This window comes from Chenopodium album, chromosome 11 (genome assembly GCF_948465745.1).
Source record: "Chenopodium album chromosome 11, dcCheAlbu1.1, whole genome shotgun sequence".
Taxonomy (NCBI): domain Eukaryota; kingdom Viridiplantae; phylum Streptophyta; class Magnoliopsida; order Caryophyllales; family Amaranthaceae; genus Chenopodium; species Chenopodium album.
The window spans coordinates 11,650,152-11,668,585 of record NC_137844.1 but is presented as its reverse complement, the minus strand read 5'-3'; the positions used below and the strand labels follow the sequence as shown (position 1 = coordinate 11,668,585).

Sequence of the window (18,434 nt, the reverse complement as noted above, 5' to 3'; positions counted from 1 at the left end):
GATTAAATTGAATTTAATAAAAAAAATGTAAATTGGATTGAATTTGAAAAATTAAAATTCCAATTTTATTTCAAATCAAATTGAATTAGATTTGGCTTAAATCCAAACTGAAACCGAAACCGAAATCGAAATCGAAGGAACACCCCTAAATTCCAATCTCCCCCCAAAAAAATTATGGTCGTTTTAAAAAATAATTAAAATAAAATAAAAAAAACTCTTCAACTTCTGATACTATTAACATTAAGTCATCAGTTGCTGACCTGCATGTCTTTCTCTCTCCTCCAAAACCGGCGTCAATTTCACCGGTGACATCATCGTCGTTTCGTTGTCTCTGTCAAAAATCCTCCATTTCAATCGTCTCAACTTCACCTACAAAACCCCCTTAATCTCTACTAACAATTTAATTTTGGGATACCCTAGATCTCAATTTTCGATTTTCACAGTTGTTCGTGCTCTTCAATTGATGAAGTTGAAGGCTTTTGAACGTATCTATTAATTTATGGTAAATTATTTTGCTAAAAAAATTGTGTTTATTTATTTATACATCTATTTGGTTGCTAAGTTGGTCAATGTGAGCAGGGTGCTGAATGCAAAATGATCTCAGAATCAGCTGAGTTAGTTATTTGCCAAAATGGAACTGATGAGCAGCTTAATGGAAATATCGACACGGCCTCGGCCACGGCAAGTTTTTGCTCTCGCTCCGATGCAAAGGTATTTAATTTGTACCTGTAAACATATGTGGCATACGACGTACAACTAGTTATTGGCTCGGGCGATCCCCATTTAGTTAGTTAAAACAATGTATTGAAAAGAATGTTCATTGGTTGTGTTAATTTGTTGTAGAAGAAAAAGGAAAACCGTAATAGAGAATTGACCCTAGAAGATATCTGTAATAACCCGGATGAATTGATTGATGATGATGAAGATGATCTTGATTGGGAGCCGTTTCTCGTTCGAAGGTGGTCCTGCATTAATTGCACAATGCTTAACCCAGATGGTGTTGTTTTGTGTGAGACATGCAATGAGCACAAGGAATCTGGAATTCTTAAGCATGGATTTTTTGCTTCACAAGGGGCTGCTCTTTCTCCACTTGACTTGCAAGGGAAAGAGACCTTTACAGGTGTGAGTTTGTTGTGCATTTTTTTTTCTTTGACGTGTAATTAATTTTATCGTGTTTAGTTGTTTAGACACAGTGGAATGGAGATAAAAGTGAGAGAAACAATGAAATGGGATTTTGATTTTCGAAATTTAGACTACGTTTGGTGCACTAGACGACTTTTGATGTACAAGTATCTAATTATTTTGTAAGTACCAATGTACCATCATCAAAAAGTGAATTTGATAGTGGACGGGAAATCATTATATTAACTTTACTTCATTGATTCATAAAACTAAAGTATTTACAGAATTTCCATGGAAATGTGAAATTACTACTAACAAATCATTCAGAGAATTTTCATGGAAATGTGAAATTACTCCAAACAAAAGGTAAATTTTTTTAGGATAAAGCTTAAAAATCTGTATGTTGATGCATTTGTAACGAGAATAGGTGAAGGAATACACGTTCTCGGATATTGATCTTATATAAGTAGGCTTGTAGGATGAGGGTGGAGTTGAGTTTACATCATTCCCTTCTTGAAACCAGAACTTTTCTTTTGTAATAGGGGGAAAAAACATACTTCAACTTGACAATTGTGAACAAGAAAGCTTAAAAGAAATGATGAAACGGGCTGCCTTTATATCATTAAGGATAGAGTTTATTTTGGGCCATTAAATAACATTTTGGGTATGCACATAAGGCTTATCTAAGTGTGTAAGAAAACTCACATATATCCCACTTTTTTTTAATTTATTTTTTATTTTTCATTTCATAAAGCATAGACCAAACCAAGTTCAATTTGACACTAGAGTCAATCGTGACATTTGAAACCTGGGTGTACTTAATCGATGTATGTGAAGTAAGAGGTAGGGTTGCAAAAAGAAATATAAGACATGTACCCTAGCTCTCTCCTTTCGTTTGTATGGTCTCTGATTTTATAGGGCTATCACTTTGCAAATTTAGAAAGTGTCCGTGAGCATATAATAAGAGCTTAGTTTTATAGTCCTCTTCTCTATAGTTTTGTGTTTTGACAATCAAAGGAGGCTTGAGTGTTTTAATATTCAGAATCTTAGAGGATGATGCATTCAATGCACTAGAGTGTCTCCTTCTGCCATTAGCTAATAATTCTGATTTTTCCTCTGTTTTTATCAAAATATTTTGTTTGATACATTGGAATGAAGCAATTCTGCTTAAGTTTGTGGTCAGCTAAGGTGATTTATATACTATATTCTTGGGACTCTTCTAATTTTATTCTCTTTTGTGATTTATGAAATTTCAAGGCTAGACATATTGTCATCAGGAGAAAGAATGAGTTTAAGGCTTTCTTTCTTCATAATGTTTGGTGTGGTGAACAACCCTTGAAAGCTCAATTACCTACCTTTGTATAACGTGGCACCCCTTAAAGATGCTACAATGGGCTAGGTGGTATAAAACAAGTATGATAGGTGCTAGTAGGGGGGGGGGGGTATTGTTTTATTAAAGTAATTTTAATGGAGATAGTGGGTATTTTTTTTTTATTGAATGTGAGTGTGAGACCATTTGTTTATAGTAGGGAAGTGGAGAAATGCATTAAAATATTAGTGTCTTTCCTATTATAGAAGTGTAAAGGGAGTATAATTTGAGAATCTTTCACAATTGGGGCAAAGTCATTGGATTTTTAACTAACTGTAGTAACAAAACTTATAGACTTTATTTTAGTGAATCGAACATGGTAGGTATAAAATCAAATACATCCATACTCATCAAATATATCAATGCCTAGTCGCCCACTTGTTTGTCAACTCACCATTAACCTCACTTGTATAAGGTCATTACCCGATCACTCACTTAGGTATCAATATCCACACATTTATAGTATTAGCATATCAACTCACCTTACATTGTCAAATTACAATCATACTCGCCGAGCATTTAATGTATTTTTTTTATAATGACAGTCCTAGATATTCTCTCACTTATGTATATATGCATTTCACTAACGTTCAAATATTTTTTTTATAAGCATCCAATGTTACATTTCCCATATTTAATACATTTTTCTGATATGAACAAAAATTTACAAATGCTGTCATAATATTTTCGAAGTATTAGCATATCAACCCACCTTATATTTCAAAGTAAAATAGTACCCGCCAACTTTAAAAAGCAATTAATTTTTCGAAATGGCGGCTCTAGATCTTTTTCCTACGGTGTATATATTGATAGGAGTTTCTATCGCTTAAATCTTGTTGCTTGAAAAACAATTGCATTGCACGCACTATGATTTATGTTTGACTGTTCTGCACCAAATTGGGGTCCCTTTGATTGCTTCAAGGCCCTGTCCTGGTTGATGCACTATAATTTTTTTGTCATATGCAGAAGAGCATTTATGGATTTTTGTAGAATGCTTTCGATATCTCTCTAACTGTGGTTTATTGTAGATGAGTCCTTGTGTTAAATTAATTTGTTGGTTAATTGGTTTGAAAAGCTTGTATTTTAGGTGTAATATCATTGTTCTTCTCTGAAGTCGTGATAAATTTCTTATGTTTCAATTTCTACAGAATCTGTATCTGATATTGCAGCTACTGGGCGCTCCACTGCAATAGGTTTTGATGAGAGAATGTTATTGCACTCAGAAGTATGCTTTTACCCCTGATTATCACGCTCTTCTAGCTTTTGGTAACTAGTTCTGTATTCACTTATGTGTTTAGACATCATAGCTAATATATATAGTCCATGATTTTTTTTTGATGTACAAGTCCCTTAGCTGGCTTACTGAGGTGATGTTGAAATTGCAGTATTTGGGTTATATAGGCCTGGTTATTGGCATATGCTTGCATTTCACTATTGTCACAACAATGTGTATTTCAGTGCTCAAAGTGATGAAGTATAATGCTTGTAGCTTCTTTGAAATTCTTCTTCAACTCTTTGAAAAGAAAATTGTAATACTAGCTATTTGCTATATAACTCTTAATAAGTGAGCTTATAATACTGGCTATTTGCTATATAACTTTCATAAGAATGTCTTAAGGTAATTTTGTGCAGATGTCCATCTTGTGGATGTTTTTGCTAGAGTAATGATGTATCTTGTGTTTGTGTGTGCATGGGAGGTGGTTTATAGGTTTTGTAGAGGTTGGATGGCTGGAAGAGTTCTCCCTGGGTGGCAGGATTGCATCGTATATTCTTGTTTAGCATGCTCTTTATTGCCTCTCTTATTATCTGTTTGGGTAATGAGATACACCTGCTGAAGTGGGACCTGATTTGTCAACTGAAAGTTGGAGGTCCAGAGATTGGAAGGATGGTCTATTTTTTTGTTCCAAGTATGCTAGTTTTGCTTGATTGATGTTTGTGGTGTATTGCATTTGAATTCCCTTTTGTATCACATCATCAGGAGGAAAATCTGGATTCAAATATGGACTGTCAAAGAATAGGGATGCACTTTAGGCTAATAGTGCTTACATGTCCGTGGAAATTGGTTTCTTTCATGATCAATGCTTTTATTTTGTGCTGTCAGTTTTGTGATAGGTCTATGCTGATATATTATCTTTGGAAGGATGCTTAGAGAGAAGACCAGTTTACCTGTTTCTATTTTCATTGTCTTTTCTTCAATTTTCTGTCCATGAAGATGCTCCTGTATTTGCATTTTTTTTGCCCCTTGTTTGTTTAACCTGGTTACGATGATCCCCTTGTTTTGTATCTCTGCCAATTTGAATTGGAAGACTGATGTTCCTGTTTCTCTTGCTGTGAGAGCTTTTGTTGGGATGCTAGCTTTGACTAGGTATTTCTTATTTTGTTGTTGTTTGATTAGTGCCAACAGAAAACCTTGGCTTGCATATCATGCTTCATTTGGTGGTAAATGTTTATTTGGAGGAAATTGTTGGGGAAGTTGTTTTAAATGAACTCTGCGGGGTTTAGGTTGATGAAAGAAAATTAGCTACGACTCACTGCTTTTATGGAAATTGTGGTTTCTTTTAGAATGTAATTGACATATCTTCTCAGAGGCCACTCTTGCAATGACTTTTGGGATAGTGTTATTTATTTAGCTCCTTGAGTTTAGGGGAAATGGGACTCACTGTAATTTAATCTTGATTAAGGACGTCTTGTCAACCTGCATCGTAGACTAACTTTAGTATATACATTCCATAAATTATTTTTCTTTAATCGAACTTTTTTTTTTTCTTTATCATTCTTTTCCATGCTACATGCACATTTGTGGCCTTGCGGAGCTAAATTCAGTTCAATTTAAAAACAATTAAGGATAATTACCCCACAAGAATCACCCTGGGCCAAAGTGGAAGGAGGTGGTCACCCTTCTTCTAAGAAAAAGCTACTGCTTGCTTGATTGATTTGAAAGAAAGCAAGCCGTTTTCTGAAGGATGCTTTATAATGAATCTTTGAATGTTTCTCTTGGTTTTTCCTTGACAACTGATCTTATTTGTTGGTTTCTATGGCAATAGGTTGCAGAGAAGGTCTATTCTCATCCAGAAAGACCTGATCGTTTACGAGCAATTGCCGCTAGCCTTTCTACAGCAGGTCCCATATTGCACTCTTCTTTTATTTGGTTATGTCTTCTTTTCTCTTCTGGTTGTGATGGATGTCAGAGCATGTTTCACTAATACTTTTTAATTTTTTATTATTATTAATTTCGAAGATATTGCGTATTTTTGGTGTATGTAGGAATCTATCCTGGCAAATGTCGTCCTATTGGTGCTAGAGAAATAACTAAAGAAGAACTATTGAAGGTAATCATTTACTTATGATATGTTGCTGTAACTCTTTAATGCCTTCATAGGTGCATGCTTCATTTCCGGCATTTCTGCTAGTAATCGTACAACGTGAACTGTGGATATGTTCCTTGAAAAGTGAAAAAATTTGGGGAATTGAAAGGCTTGCTCGAGGAACATGTTAAATAAATATAAATACGAATGCAATACATTGCTCAAGAAAAAGGCTGGTCTGGTAATCTGGTATGGTGTTTGTACTTTGCCCTTAATAGGACCTGGTTATTGTAGGGGGTTGAGGGGCAAGTGTTTTCGTCCTATTTATAGACACATGAGGTTGCCTCTCTTTCTTACTTTCTTTCATTCCTTGGATAGTTGACCTTTTAGGTAGATCAAGAAAAATCTCTACCAGTGCAAACACCATGAGGTGATCCTTGGGTTGTTATTGCAGTTGCTATGTAGATATGTTAGATGTATCTTTATTATTCCTATTCAAAATGAAAACTTGTATTCATTGTGAACTACATGATTTAAGCTTTTGTTCATTAGTCACATGTCAGTAGCAACGAAAAACATTCCAATATCAAGTTCATTTTCTTACCTAGCGGCTAGCGGACATTAAAGGTTCATTTTCTGGTATAGCAGATTGAATACAATGCCTAGTTATGGCATCAGAAAAGAAGAGAAATAATAACAACAACAATAACAATTTACTTATGTCAGTAGCAATAATCATTATTCCAGTATGCAAGTTCATTTCTTTATCTAGCTGGCAATAAAGGTTCATTTTCTCGTATAACAGATTGAATACGATGACTAGCTGTGGTATAAGAAACGAAATAGTAGTAACCTATTGAGCTTATGCCATTATCTGTGGGTGACAATATGACCAAATGGGTTAGATGTCTTGTATAGTTGTACATGTACCCATGTTTGTTTCTTTTCCTAAAGCTTAGCTGTCTAGGTAGGATAGGAAAATAGGATGTATGATGCACTCACTGTTTTCTGATTTCTGAATGTACTAAATTTGGGCTCTTATATGTTTATTTTTTTTTTTTGATGGTTGAATAACCGTTAGCTAGTCATAGCCATAATATTTTGCATTTTTACAGGGCCATCTGTTCTTTTCTCTTATTGAATTATTGTTGCATGATGGGTATCTTCAGGTACATTCTATGGAGCATATAAATGCCGTTGACGTCACCGAGAAAATGCTTTCTAGGTCTTCTTCTGTTCCTTGTATCTTATTATTTATTTTTCTTTTTCTTTTTTCTCTTGGATCTTGCATTCATGAATTGTCATTGGATAAGGGTTTTCATTCTCCAAGTTTCCATACCTGCTGGGTCCATCTGTTTTTTTGTTAGAGATGTGTAGGAAGATGGATTTTAATCTTCATAATATTTCCTGAGCTGAAGTATTTTTCACAGCATTTGCTACTTTGTAGCTGCTGCTGAAATGTAATCTGTCCACAGAATATTAACTATAAACCATTTGGACAAGCTAATTGAGTAATTTTAGATCTCCTTGTATGTATTGTACATAGTAGGATTTGGGAGGAGTGGATGCATGCAGCCTGGCTAGTTAAGTTGAATGCTAAATTATACTTGTCTAATCTTAGCTATCTTTATTTTATATAGAATACCTAGTCCCTTTCATTTATGTTAAGCCCTATTTTTATGTTGCCTTGTCTGAATTATAAGCTAACAAAGAGCTGCCAAAAAGCATCTGTGTAAGCTTTGAAGGTTTGAATAATCAGACTTTATATGCATAAAGTATAATGGTTAATCATTTCCATTTGATTCATTTCTGTATCTGAGTAAGATCTAGAGGTTTGAATCAATAGACTTCTTATTGATAGTGGTTGAGCCTTTTTGCTTTGCTTTATTGAGTTCTGTGCAATATTTGCGGCATGTGACATTCATATGGAAATTGCATTTGGGTTTGGCAAATTAATACTATCTGTATTGTTTGCTGATCTTCAAGCGTCTTTAGTTCTTGATCTTGTAAAACTCATTTGCATATCCTGAGTGAGTGGCCCTTTGGCGTGTCACTTAGACACATACACATTCCTAGTTAAAAAATTAATGGCAGTGATTTCTTTTTTAAAGAGTACTTTCTTTCCCTTAGATTTTGCTTTATCTCATTAATTAAGTACTATCTTAGGAAAATAAAAAAAATAGCTGTATCTATATTTGATTGATATTTTAATTTTGTTAATTGTCATGTACAAGGAGTTTGAGACATGTCAAAAACATTTCACAATCTTAGTCTTAAAAGGCATTAGGTGCACTTAAGTACCGAGGCGCGGTCTTGGCCTTTTGGGTATATGGAGAACTTTAAATTCCAAATTAATCAATTCTAGAAAAAAAAATAAAAAAAAATGAACACATTTTGTACTCAAAACAGCATAATAATTATACCCGCCTTTGCTTAGGAGTGAGAATTAGCACATAGGTGATTAGTCTTTTTCTTTACAAAATGTGGTTAAAAACGCATCTGGTTGATTTGTACTCAAACCTTATGGAATGTGTTGCACCTGAAGGTTTCAAATAAAAGGTTAAGAGAACAAGCCCTTCATATGTCCGATCTTTCAACTTGTGGTTCTGAAGTGTCTTCTGAGTGGCATTTGGTGTGTTGTTTCTGGGCTTGTTCCCTGCAGCATTTGTGTATACCTTTATTTATGTGTTTAATAACCATGGATGTATATGTGAGTTGTTGGAGAAGGATAAGCGAAGCTAGATTGGTTACATTTGGAACTGCTCCTTCTGAGAAGACGTTGACTAGTGGATTCACGTTTTAAGGGAATGAATATAAGATTTTGTTAACAAATTTCTCAGGTTAATGTATTCTTCTTGTTAAGGATATTGTATGGTTAACAACGACTGCTAATTGAGCATTACTTATATTTTTTTGGCATGTAAGCCAGGCCATGCAGGACTCACAACCTTTTCTTCTGGTTTTTGCCAGCTATGTCTGTTCATGAATCATGATCATCTTCTATACATATTCAATCTCATAGGTGTACAAAATTATCTTTTGTTGCTTGTTTAGATAATTAATACTTGTATTAGTTGGTTGGTTACTTGAAGAAGTATGTTTTGCACTGACCAGTATGTCATCATCAATATTTAGCTATTTCACTCCTGACACATATGCAAATGAGCATTCTGCACAAGCTGCAAGGCTTGCAGCTGGTTTATGTGCTGATCTTGCTTCTGAGATTTTTTCTGGACGCGCCAAAAATGGATTTGCTCTGGTAGAAGTTCAATTTTCTTTGGAATTCTTAGAGATTTGATACCTGGAATCTGTCATTAAAAGTGCTGTATTTAATTTGATGCATCAGATTCGGCCTCCTGGTCATCATGCTGGTGTACACGAGTCCATGGGTTTCTGCCTCCACAATAATGCAGCAATTGCTGCATTAGCTGCTCAAGTTGCTGGAGCCAAGAAGGTCTTGATTGTTGACTGGGTAATACTACATACTATTGTTTCCTAGTTGCCAGACGCTACTTTATGTGTAAGATCTTCAGGTGCTAATCATTTTTTTTGGGGTGTCTGCAGGATGTCCACCATGGAAATGGTACACAAGATATATTTGACAAGAACAAGTCGGTGAGCCCTAGAGAGTTTAATTTTGATTTCTCTGCTACTCTTGTTGATATCTCTGAGTGAGCATATTCTTGCATGCAGCTCTTACATGCAGAACAGTATGTTTGTTTAAGACCTCTTTGACTGTGTAGCTCTTTTTTGTATGCCCTCTTTGATCGTGTAGATCTTGTTTTGCTCAAGCTAGGTCATATTTGTTTCACCTTAAAAATAGTAAATCTAAAAATAAGAAGTAAATTCAGTTTCCGTCAATCATTTTTTTTAAAGTAAAAATCATGACTTCACATAAAAAAACATACTTGTGAATTATTAAAACTAATTTCTAATCTGTAAAATCAGTTGCAAGAAGTACAAATCAGTTTTATAAAGTAAAATCTGTTAAATTTGTAAAAATATTCACTTCAGTTGAGTTTTGGTGTAGAAAATCAGTTTAATTTGTTGCTTGACTTATTATTTGTTAAAATTGAATTAATGACTGGACTAGTAATAATATTCAAAGAGTATGTGAAGTTACTCAAGTAATAATGGATTTGTGCAATTAAGCATCTTAAGTGTTTGACAAAGCCTAATAGAAGTATCTTCAGTAGCCTTGAATCCTTGATGCGTTTTTTGTTCTTTGTATAATGGCGCTGCTTGATATAAATTTTGCATGAAACATTTGACTTGTTGCAGGTTTTGTATATTTCGTTGCACAGACACGAGGGAGGCAACTTTTATCCTGGAACTGGGGCAGCCCATGAGGTATTTTCTTGTTCTTGGTCCTTAGTTGTTTTTGGTGTGATGCTATGAAGCTCAGATTAATAACAATGAATTGTGAGAAACTAGGGACAGGATGCAGAAATTGGGTCATTCTAGATAGATTATAAAGTTGCGTCAATGAGGATGAGAAAGTTTATTTGGTGACAAGGATTTCTTTCACAAAAGACAGTTTAGAACAATTGAGCCTTCCAACCAGTTGTATGTCACTTAAGAGACATAAGCTTGAGGAGAGAGGGTTGTTGAACATAATTCTATATGTGTCCCTCAACCTCTTGCTGTCAATAGTTCACAATAGTAGCTTTTATATTAGCACAAGATGGAAAACTATGAACTATGAGCAACACATGAAAAACTCATGAAAAGCCTGTGTATGCCTCCAGTCGTGTGCGCAGAAGATATTGTAGCAGTAAATAAGTTAGGTGGACCTATATATAGTCATGGTTTCATGCACAACAAGATGTTGATTGGCTAGTTTAATCATATGTGCCGGGGTTGAAGATGGGGGTGGGTCTAAGGGCATTTGATGTGTCAGCTTTGATGCGAGCATGTGTTGGATGCATGCTTTAATCATGTGTGCATGTGTTGTGCTCTAAAAAAACATATATCTTTTTTTTTTTATTTTTTATTTAAGAGTGGATGTTGTGTGAAGCTCTGGTAAGGAGGCTTGGAGAGTGGTAAAGTGATGGAATCATGAGGTGTACGGGAAGACCAAAGAAAATTTGGAGGAGGTGATTAAGATTGATAAGAGTCTTTGGGGATTGTGGAAAATATGCGTTGGATAGGGTGGAGTGGAGGAGAAAAACACTGAGGACATGTGTTGACATAATTAATATTATATATATCATTGTGTTTTGCAAACTCTATTTATTTCCTTTGTTAATTTTATGTGTTACAACTTGCATGTCTTTCCTTTCTTTATAACCTTTTAGCCCTCTTGTAAAAAAACTTTTCAAATTTTATTTTCATATCCTCTTTACATTGCATTTTTATTTTTTATTTTTTATTTATTTTTTATTTTTTTACCCTCAACGTTTCCCCGTCCAATTTTATATTATCACTTCTCTCTTTCTTCATTCAAATTTATGCGGACAATCCTTTATCACAAACAATGTTGGGATTAAAGCTTTGTTGCCATTGTATGAAGGTGGGAATGTGTAATTTATTGTTGGAACTTTGTTAGTGGTGTTTCTTTCTTAGGCAAGGTTTGTGAAAGATTTTGTCTGGATGTGTCATTTATTGTGGGAACTTTGTTGTTGTTTCTTTCTTTATTGATAGATTCCATTTATCCTTTTGGTTTAAGATAAGGAGTGCAACACCTTGTTAAAAATGGGGCTACTTTTACAATATGGTACAAATATAAACTCCATAAGGCTTGTAATGATTGTCATTTTCCTCTTTTGTTTAATGCGAGAGATGCAATGGCACCAAAGGTTACTTTGCCCTTGAGGCAATCTTTTTTTTTGTTTTCTTGAGGGCAGAAGAGCAAATATTATGTGAACCATATTGTCAATTAAGTGCCTAAGGTCAAGGAAGCATACCTTACCATAAAAAGATGTTCAATGGTGTTTATGAATATTATAATTACGGTTTTATGTGGTAGCTCTGAAGCATAAGCCTGAGGTGCCAATATTCTAATTTGTCAGGCCTATTTGTACTTTGTTCAAAAATCAAGAACCTAATTTTTTCTGCAGGTTGGTACCATGGGTGGTGAAGGCTACTGTGTGAATGTTCCTTGGAGCTGTGGAGGAGTTGGTGACAATGATTACATCTTTGCATTTCAACATGTCGTGCTTCCAATAGGTGACTACCAAACACTACCAATAGATAAAAAATACTAATTAATGCTTACAATTTGCAAAGCACTGTTATCCACCTACCGGCACCGTAGCTTCCCTTCAGAGCCACTTACTCATGACGCGAGTACCTGAAGGGAAATATGAGAAATATAAATGAAAGTTGTTATGCATACTGTGGTGTCAGAATTCTGTTAGAACTTAGAAGTGAGAGAAATGGGGAATGTTAGGAATTGAATAAAAAGAGAGATGGGTAAGGCCAGAAATTGTAGGCTTCCACATAGTTCCTCCGTTAACTATTAATTGCAACAAAGGGGTATTATTTGTGAGACATAAAGTATTCCTTTACTGCAATTAATATTTAACAGAGGAAGTATAATTTTCTGAATAATCCTACTACTCCCCCCTTCTCTGCTATTTATCCTTTTCTCAAAACCCTATGTTGCTACCTGGTAAAATAAATATTGTTGATACTTGCCTATATTCATGCTGCCAAATTAGATGCTTTTCCCATCCACTACTTGGTGTTGGCACAACCCTTCTGCTGTCTGCTCTGCTACATGCTCAGGTTGTTGTATGAGCTGCTGCTTGGTTTGGCATCTACTGTAATGTGAGTAGCACAGTTTGCGGTTGGAATTTGTCACAGGAGTGTCCCAGCCTCCCGAGACTCAAAATTTTGGAATTTTGTTGATACAATCACCCCCATCCATCCTTCCCTTATTTTCATCTTTTCTTTAACATTCATCTGTTTCACAATTCTCATTTGTGACAAGCACACCACTTACTCCGAAATATTTTCATGCCCTTAGATTATCTTTAAAGAATATTGAGTTTGGAATAGATCAACATAGGTAGTGCTATTGAATCAAGCATTTATTTTGGGAAATGGTGCAGATTAAATGCAAATCTAGGCATTGTCCATTGGTACACTGACTTGGTTTTCTTGTATTGATTAGTCATTCTATTCAATGTATTCTTCAATTACTCTAAAAGGGCATGAAAATTATCATATGTGTATCTAAAAGGAGACAGAAGTTGACTGTAAAATATTCTGAAGTTACTTATTCCTTTAACTATTATGTCAGATTTGTCAGCAGGATCCTTGCACATTCATCTATTACGATGAAGTATATGGATTTATGCAAGAGAATGCTATAATAGTGTTCTCCAAAATTTCTAATTTTAAAAAGGCTGTGAAGTCTTGCTATTTTGTGCAACTGCTGTGCAGTTATTGTTTTGCACCAATTGCCTTGAGATAAAATTAAGCCATGAGAAATTTTTTTTATTTCATGTTTTCATCAGTGTTTCCCGGACTCCAGTACAAGGCTTGATTATAAGGTACTTGTCCAATTTGTCATGATCCATAAATTTGTTGCATGGGGACTTTGTTTTGAATTGTGGATTTGGTACTGGAATGCTTTTATATGATACTTGTTACAATTAACTTTTACACGGATTTCCCTGGTTTGTCATTTTCACTCGTTAAATGTAAGCTTGCCAGTTTAACAGCCCCAAAAGATCACATTATACAATTAACTAAGTGAAAATATACTACAGTTTACCATAACTTTTGAAGAATTTATCTTCAGGCCACTTTGAATGACTGTTGATTAGAAAGAATTAGGTTAGACAGGGATGACTTTATATTTCTATCCTAAAGTTATATAAGAGTGCTTATGAACATTTTTCTTTGCTGTACCAACATTTCTAATAGATCTTGTAACCTTTATATTTGCAGCCCAGGAGTTTACCCCTGATTTCGTTATTATATCAGCTGGACTTGATGCAGCAAGAGGTGATCCACTTGGTGGATGTGATGTGAGGACTATGATACTCTCCTAAAACCTGTTGGATATAATATTCCCCTCTAATCAGTCATGTCCTGATTCCTGATATTAGGTTTGCATGTAAAATACTTGTAGGTCACACCTGCTGGTTATGCTTGTATGACTGACATGTTGAATAGCCTTGCGGGAGGAAAGCTGCTTGTAATACTGGAGGGCGGGTAAGTGGTAAACTTGTTTTTCGGCCTTTGTTGTTTTTTTTTAATTATGATAATTACATGGTTATGCTTCATTTAATTCTGATTTCAGGTATAATCTGCGATCAATATCGTCATCTGCAACAGCTGTAATTAAGGTACCTTTAATGTAAAGGACATACAGAGCTTTTTATATGTATATATGATTGTTTTAGCATGCATGCAGACTATTTGAGATTGAGATGGGAGTCAGTTTGATTCTTAGCTATTCTTTGATAGCAATACTGTTGAGGCTCAGGGGTCTAAGATGTTGAAAGATACTTTTTAGCTGATGTACACAGGAAAAGGAAGCCTGAGAAAGCCCTAGAATCTGAAGAAAAATTGTTGCAGTCTTGAGAAACAACGCTTGTAAAGTATTTGATGAATTAGAGATCCGCCTCCCCCTTACCATCCCCCTCCCACATTCATTATCTATGATAGAACCTTGTTAATTGTATGACTTGGTGCAGTAGGAATTTGGTATTGATGTCATCTGGACTATTAAACTCCCATTACTAATTAAAAGCAAATTTCCGATATACCTACATTGCCCCTTTGATTTATCGTTTTCCATGTTCTCTTCCAGCAACATCAAACATCAACTTCCCCCTCGGCTCCTCCCCTTCTCTCCACCTTGCTTATTAAACACCCCTCACCCTCTCCAACGACGCATCATTAATACAACGAATGAGCTAGCTTAGAAGTGTGCAATTCGGACTCCTAACACCTTGTTTGACTGATAATTACTGAGACCATTCAGAATAATAGTCTAATACCCTTCTGAGTCTTATTATGCTTTGGGATTTAAATCGTGTACAAAAAGAGTAAATAAGTTGTTGCAAATGCCTCTTGCCCTGATGGCTTGACCAATGATGTCATCTTAGGTTCAAAAAACACCACGCGACTTTGCAACAATCAGATTTACTTAAATTCCATTTGAAAAACCCTAGCAATCCGTCACATGGCCCTTTTCACCTTTTCTTATAATTTTTTTTTTTTATTTATTTTTGACAAAAATCAATTAATTTTTTATACGTAAATAAATTGTGACTCACCTACAAAGAGATTTGTCATGAAATAAATGAGAAGACAAACTGCCTGTGGAAGTAATACAAATTAATGCGTCTTAAAAATGAGATTTGTTTGATTTTGATTTCTATGACATTTGCTGTTAAGCTTAAATCAAATAAATGAAGTATAAAACATTAAGCTACTGCTCTTCAAAGATTCTTGGCTGGTTTTAGAAAATTAGAATATGGAAATTAGTGAGTTTATTATTAAATGAGCACTTTTGTGCACTATTAAACTCTGCAAGAAGCATATAGTGAAACAGTGCCATATGTGGATGTAAATTATAGCTACATCGATAGTTTGATACAGAGTATCTGTGTTATCATAATGTGTGTCTGTGTGAATGTTTTTTTATGATTCTTTCCCAATTCTGGTGTTTTTGGACTGCTGTTTTACTAGAACTTCCCCGTCAATTATTTCATTGTAAAGTAGGAGACATTCAAATTTACCTTTTAGCCTAATTGAAAAGTAAGAATTTATATATGTGGCCAGATTGCATTAAAGCTTGTGATCGGAATGGCATCACAATCACAGTGTTGCACACAAAATTTTAATTTCATGCCTCTCTAGTATTAATGTTACATCTATGAAGTATTTAGCAATGTCCAAATGAGAATTTTTTATTTTTTTTTTTGTTTTTTTTTTGTCAATTACTTAATAATCTGTTTTTTATTTATTATTTTATTTATTTTTATTTTTTATTTTTATATCTGAAGGTTCTGCTTGGCGAAATACCTGAGAACCAATTTAAAGGTGTTGCACCTTCCGCAGCTTGCATGCAAACTGTCTTGGATGTTTTGAATATCCAGACGAACTTTTGGTTAAGTCTCTCTTCCAACATCATGAAATTGCAGTCATGCTGGGAATCATACTTGGCTGGAAACAAAAGTGAGTTTGAAACTTGTGAACCCAGTATAGATTAGTCTATTTACAAAAATTTCCTATCCCCCCCCCCCCCCCCCCCCTCTTCCAAACAAAGAAAAATAAATTAAGGAATGAGGTGAATTGGCATCTTCTTAGTTGCTAGAATCTTTGGTATATTAAAATTTTAATGTGAGGGGCAGTTTAGTAATAAAATAGCAGTCTTTAGTTGGGTAGTTTGAGGATCATGTAGCATGTTGGCTCGAGTTTGCCCCTGGAGTGGCCAGTGTTTTCAAGTGTGCCAAGGATCTCGTCATCCATATAATTTTTGTGTGTTTTGCAGGAAAAACTAAAAAAAGAAAACATCGAGTTGTAGCACCGCCTATCTGGTGGAAATGGGGAAGAAAAAGGTTTCTATATTATTTACACTGTCAGCGGTTTCGTGTTAAGCCCTAGTCATTTCGAGAAACTAGTGTAATGCTAATTTCTGCTACATTTATTCTCTGTTGATTTCTCATCTTTTGCAGCGCATACATGCAGCTAGATGGCCCTTAAAAGTTTAGTTTACATGGTTTTTGGGTAGGATTGTCCATGTAAATATATTTAGGTGTAGTTAAGCTGACATTGTCACATGGTTTGCTCATTATGTTTTGGTTAATCAGTTGATTTTATCGCATGATTTGCTTATCATGTTTTTGTTAAATCTTTTTTTTTTTTTTTTTCTTTTTTTTTGCTTTGCAATTAATAAAATTTTATTAAGAACCAAGAAACTTGCTGTTAAAAGCAAGACAATACAGCACAAACACTAAAGAAAGAAACTATAACAGCCACTTTTTCATCTCTCCATCACACCTACAAGCAACATTGAACAGAATACGCTTAACAATGATATCTAGCTCTTCATTCTTTTGCCTAAAGATTCTAGCATTCCTCTGATTCCAAACATGGTAAACTGTTTCAGCGAAGTACATAGTGTAGATAACAACTTGGGTAGTAGTTTTCCTGCTCATATTAATAGCAAGGAGCAGCTCCTCCTTAAAACACAAACTACTTTTCTGTATCTTGAAGCAGTGAATGACCTGCTAGATATTAGCAGCATAGTCACAGCTAAAGAACAGGTGGTCAACAGATTCTGGTATACCAGACTGACAAAGAACACAATGAATGGAGCACTGAACACCCCAGTTACTAATCCTATCTGCAGTAGCAAGTTTGTTTTGGGCAACTAACCAAAGAATTAAGAGACTCTTTGGCTAGCTTTAGAATTACAGTTCACTCTCCTCCAAGGCACCTTCTCAAAAAAGTTCCCTGCAGCTGCTTATACAGTTTGCCAATTGAGAATCTACCTTTAGTCATGACAGAATCCCAATTAGCATCTCTGGATGATATCTCTACTATACAGAATCTTCTTCAAAGCCCAAGAACAAGAACTAGGAATAGAAATAGTAAACAGATCCTTACCTTTAGTATAATAGCTATCAACCCATCTCACCTAAAGCTTGTCCTTTTTATGAGTAAGAGCCCATAAAAGTTTTGCAATAGCAGCTTTATTCCAAAGTTGAACATTCTTAATATTCTAGCCACCAGCAACCTTGGGGAGCATCACTCTTTCCCAATCCACAGGAGCTCTTCTAGACATGTCAATACCCCCAGTCCACAGCAATAAGTCCACAGCAATAAGACTTTACTTCCTTGATAATCTTTTTTGGCATGACAAAAATTTGACACCAAAAGGTCTGCATTCCGAAAAGGATGGACTTAATAAGCTGCAATACGCCTGCATAGCTCATGAATTTGCTAGTCTAAGATTTAGCTCTAGCAATTATCTTTTCAACAATTGGCTTACATTGAGAGTAACTGAGCTTTTTCAAAGATAAAGGGACTCCCAAGTTTCTAAATGACAGCTCACCAATAGGAACATTAACAATTCCCAGAATATCTTCTTTAACATCATTAGAAATACCAGCAAAATAAATGTTACTCTTATCTAAGTTTGCCTCCAAACCTGAAACTTGAGAAAATTTCATAAAAGCCATCATTAAGACTCTAACTGACTCCTTGTTAGCTCGAGCAAACCTAAGAAGATCGTCTGCAAACACCATGTGGGTCAAATTGAGCCTCTCACATCTAGGATGATGATTAAAATCCGGGTTGGCAGACAACTGGCTCATAGAACAAGAGAGGTACTCCATTCCAATAGCAAAAATGAATAGCTTTCATAGGATCTCCCTGGCGTAGATCCTTTTGTGCCATGAAGGGCTTACAAGGGAAACCATTGATCAGAATTGAGTAAGAGACAGTAGCTAAGCACTCCATAATCTAGCCTATAAATTTCATAGGAAAACCCAACTCTTGCAACACTATTTTCAAAAAGCCCCATTCTATCGAGTTATATGTTTTCTTTAGATCCACCTTTAACATGCATCTTGGGGAATTATGAGCTCTGCCATAACCCTTGATCAACTCAGTGGCAAGAACTCAAGAAGTATATTGTCTGCAATATGTCTAACCGGGACAACGCAGCT

At 35.1% G+C, this 18,434-nt stretch overlaps 1 protein-coding gene across 2 annotated transcripts; it reads left to right on the top strand.

Annotated features, from left to right (window-relative positions):
* The first annotated feature begins 241 nt into the window (after positions 1–241).
* LOC145567389 (histone deacetylase 15-like) lies at positions 242–16,585 on the top strand. Of its 2 annotated transcripts, none has more exons than XM_081626656.1 (17): positions 242–502; positions 580–711; positions 847–1,120; positions 3,640–3,716; positions 5,536–5,611; positions 5,756–5,820; positions 6,966–7,021; positions 8,932–9,055; positions 9,143–9,268; positions 9,361–9,411; positions 10,078–10,146; positions 11,856–11,964; positions 13,696–13,775; positions 13,880–13,962; positions 14,051–14,096; positions 15,765–15,936; positions 16,253–16,585. In XM_081626656.1, exons 1-17 carry the CDS (start codon positions 500–502, stop codon positions 16,363–16,365), a joined length of 1,656 nt encoding a protein of 551 aa, XP_081482782.1. In that variant the 5' UTR covers positions 242–499; the 3' UTR covers positions 16,366–16,585. The 2 variants fall into 2 exon arrangements, with proteins under 2 accessions (XP_081482782.1, XP_081482781.1); XM_081626655.1 differs by having other exon boundaries at positions 844–1,120.
* Positions 16,586–18,434: the final 1,849 nt, after the last annotated feature.

Bases quoted from the DNA above. Each gene is read 5' to 3' on its own strand.
- LOC145567389 (XM_081626655.1), top strand. The intron at 712-843 runs GTATTTAATTTG...AATTTGTTGTAG, and splicing joins GCTCTCGCTCCGATGCAAAG to AAGAAAAAGGAAAACCGTAA. The intron at 15,937-16,252 runs GTGAGTTTGAAA...TGTGTTTTGCAG, and splicing joins ATACTTGGCTGGAAACAAAA to GAAAAACTAAAAAAAGAAAA.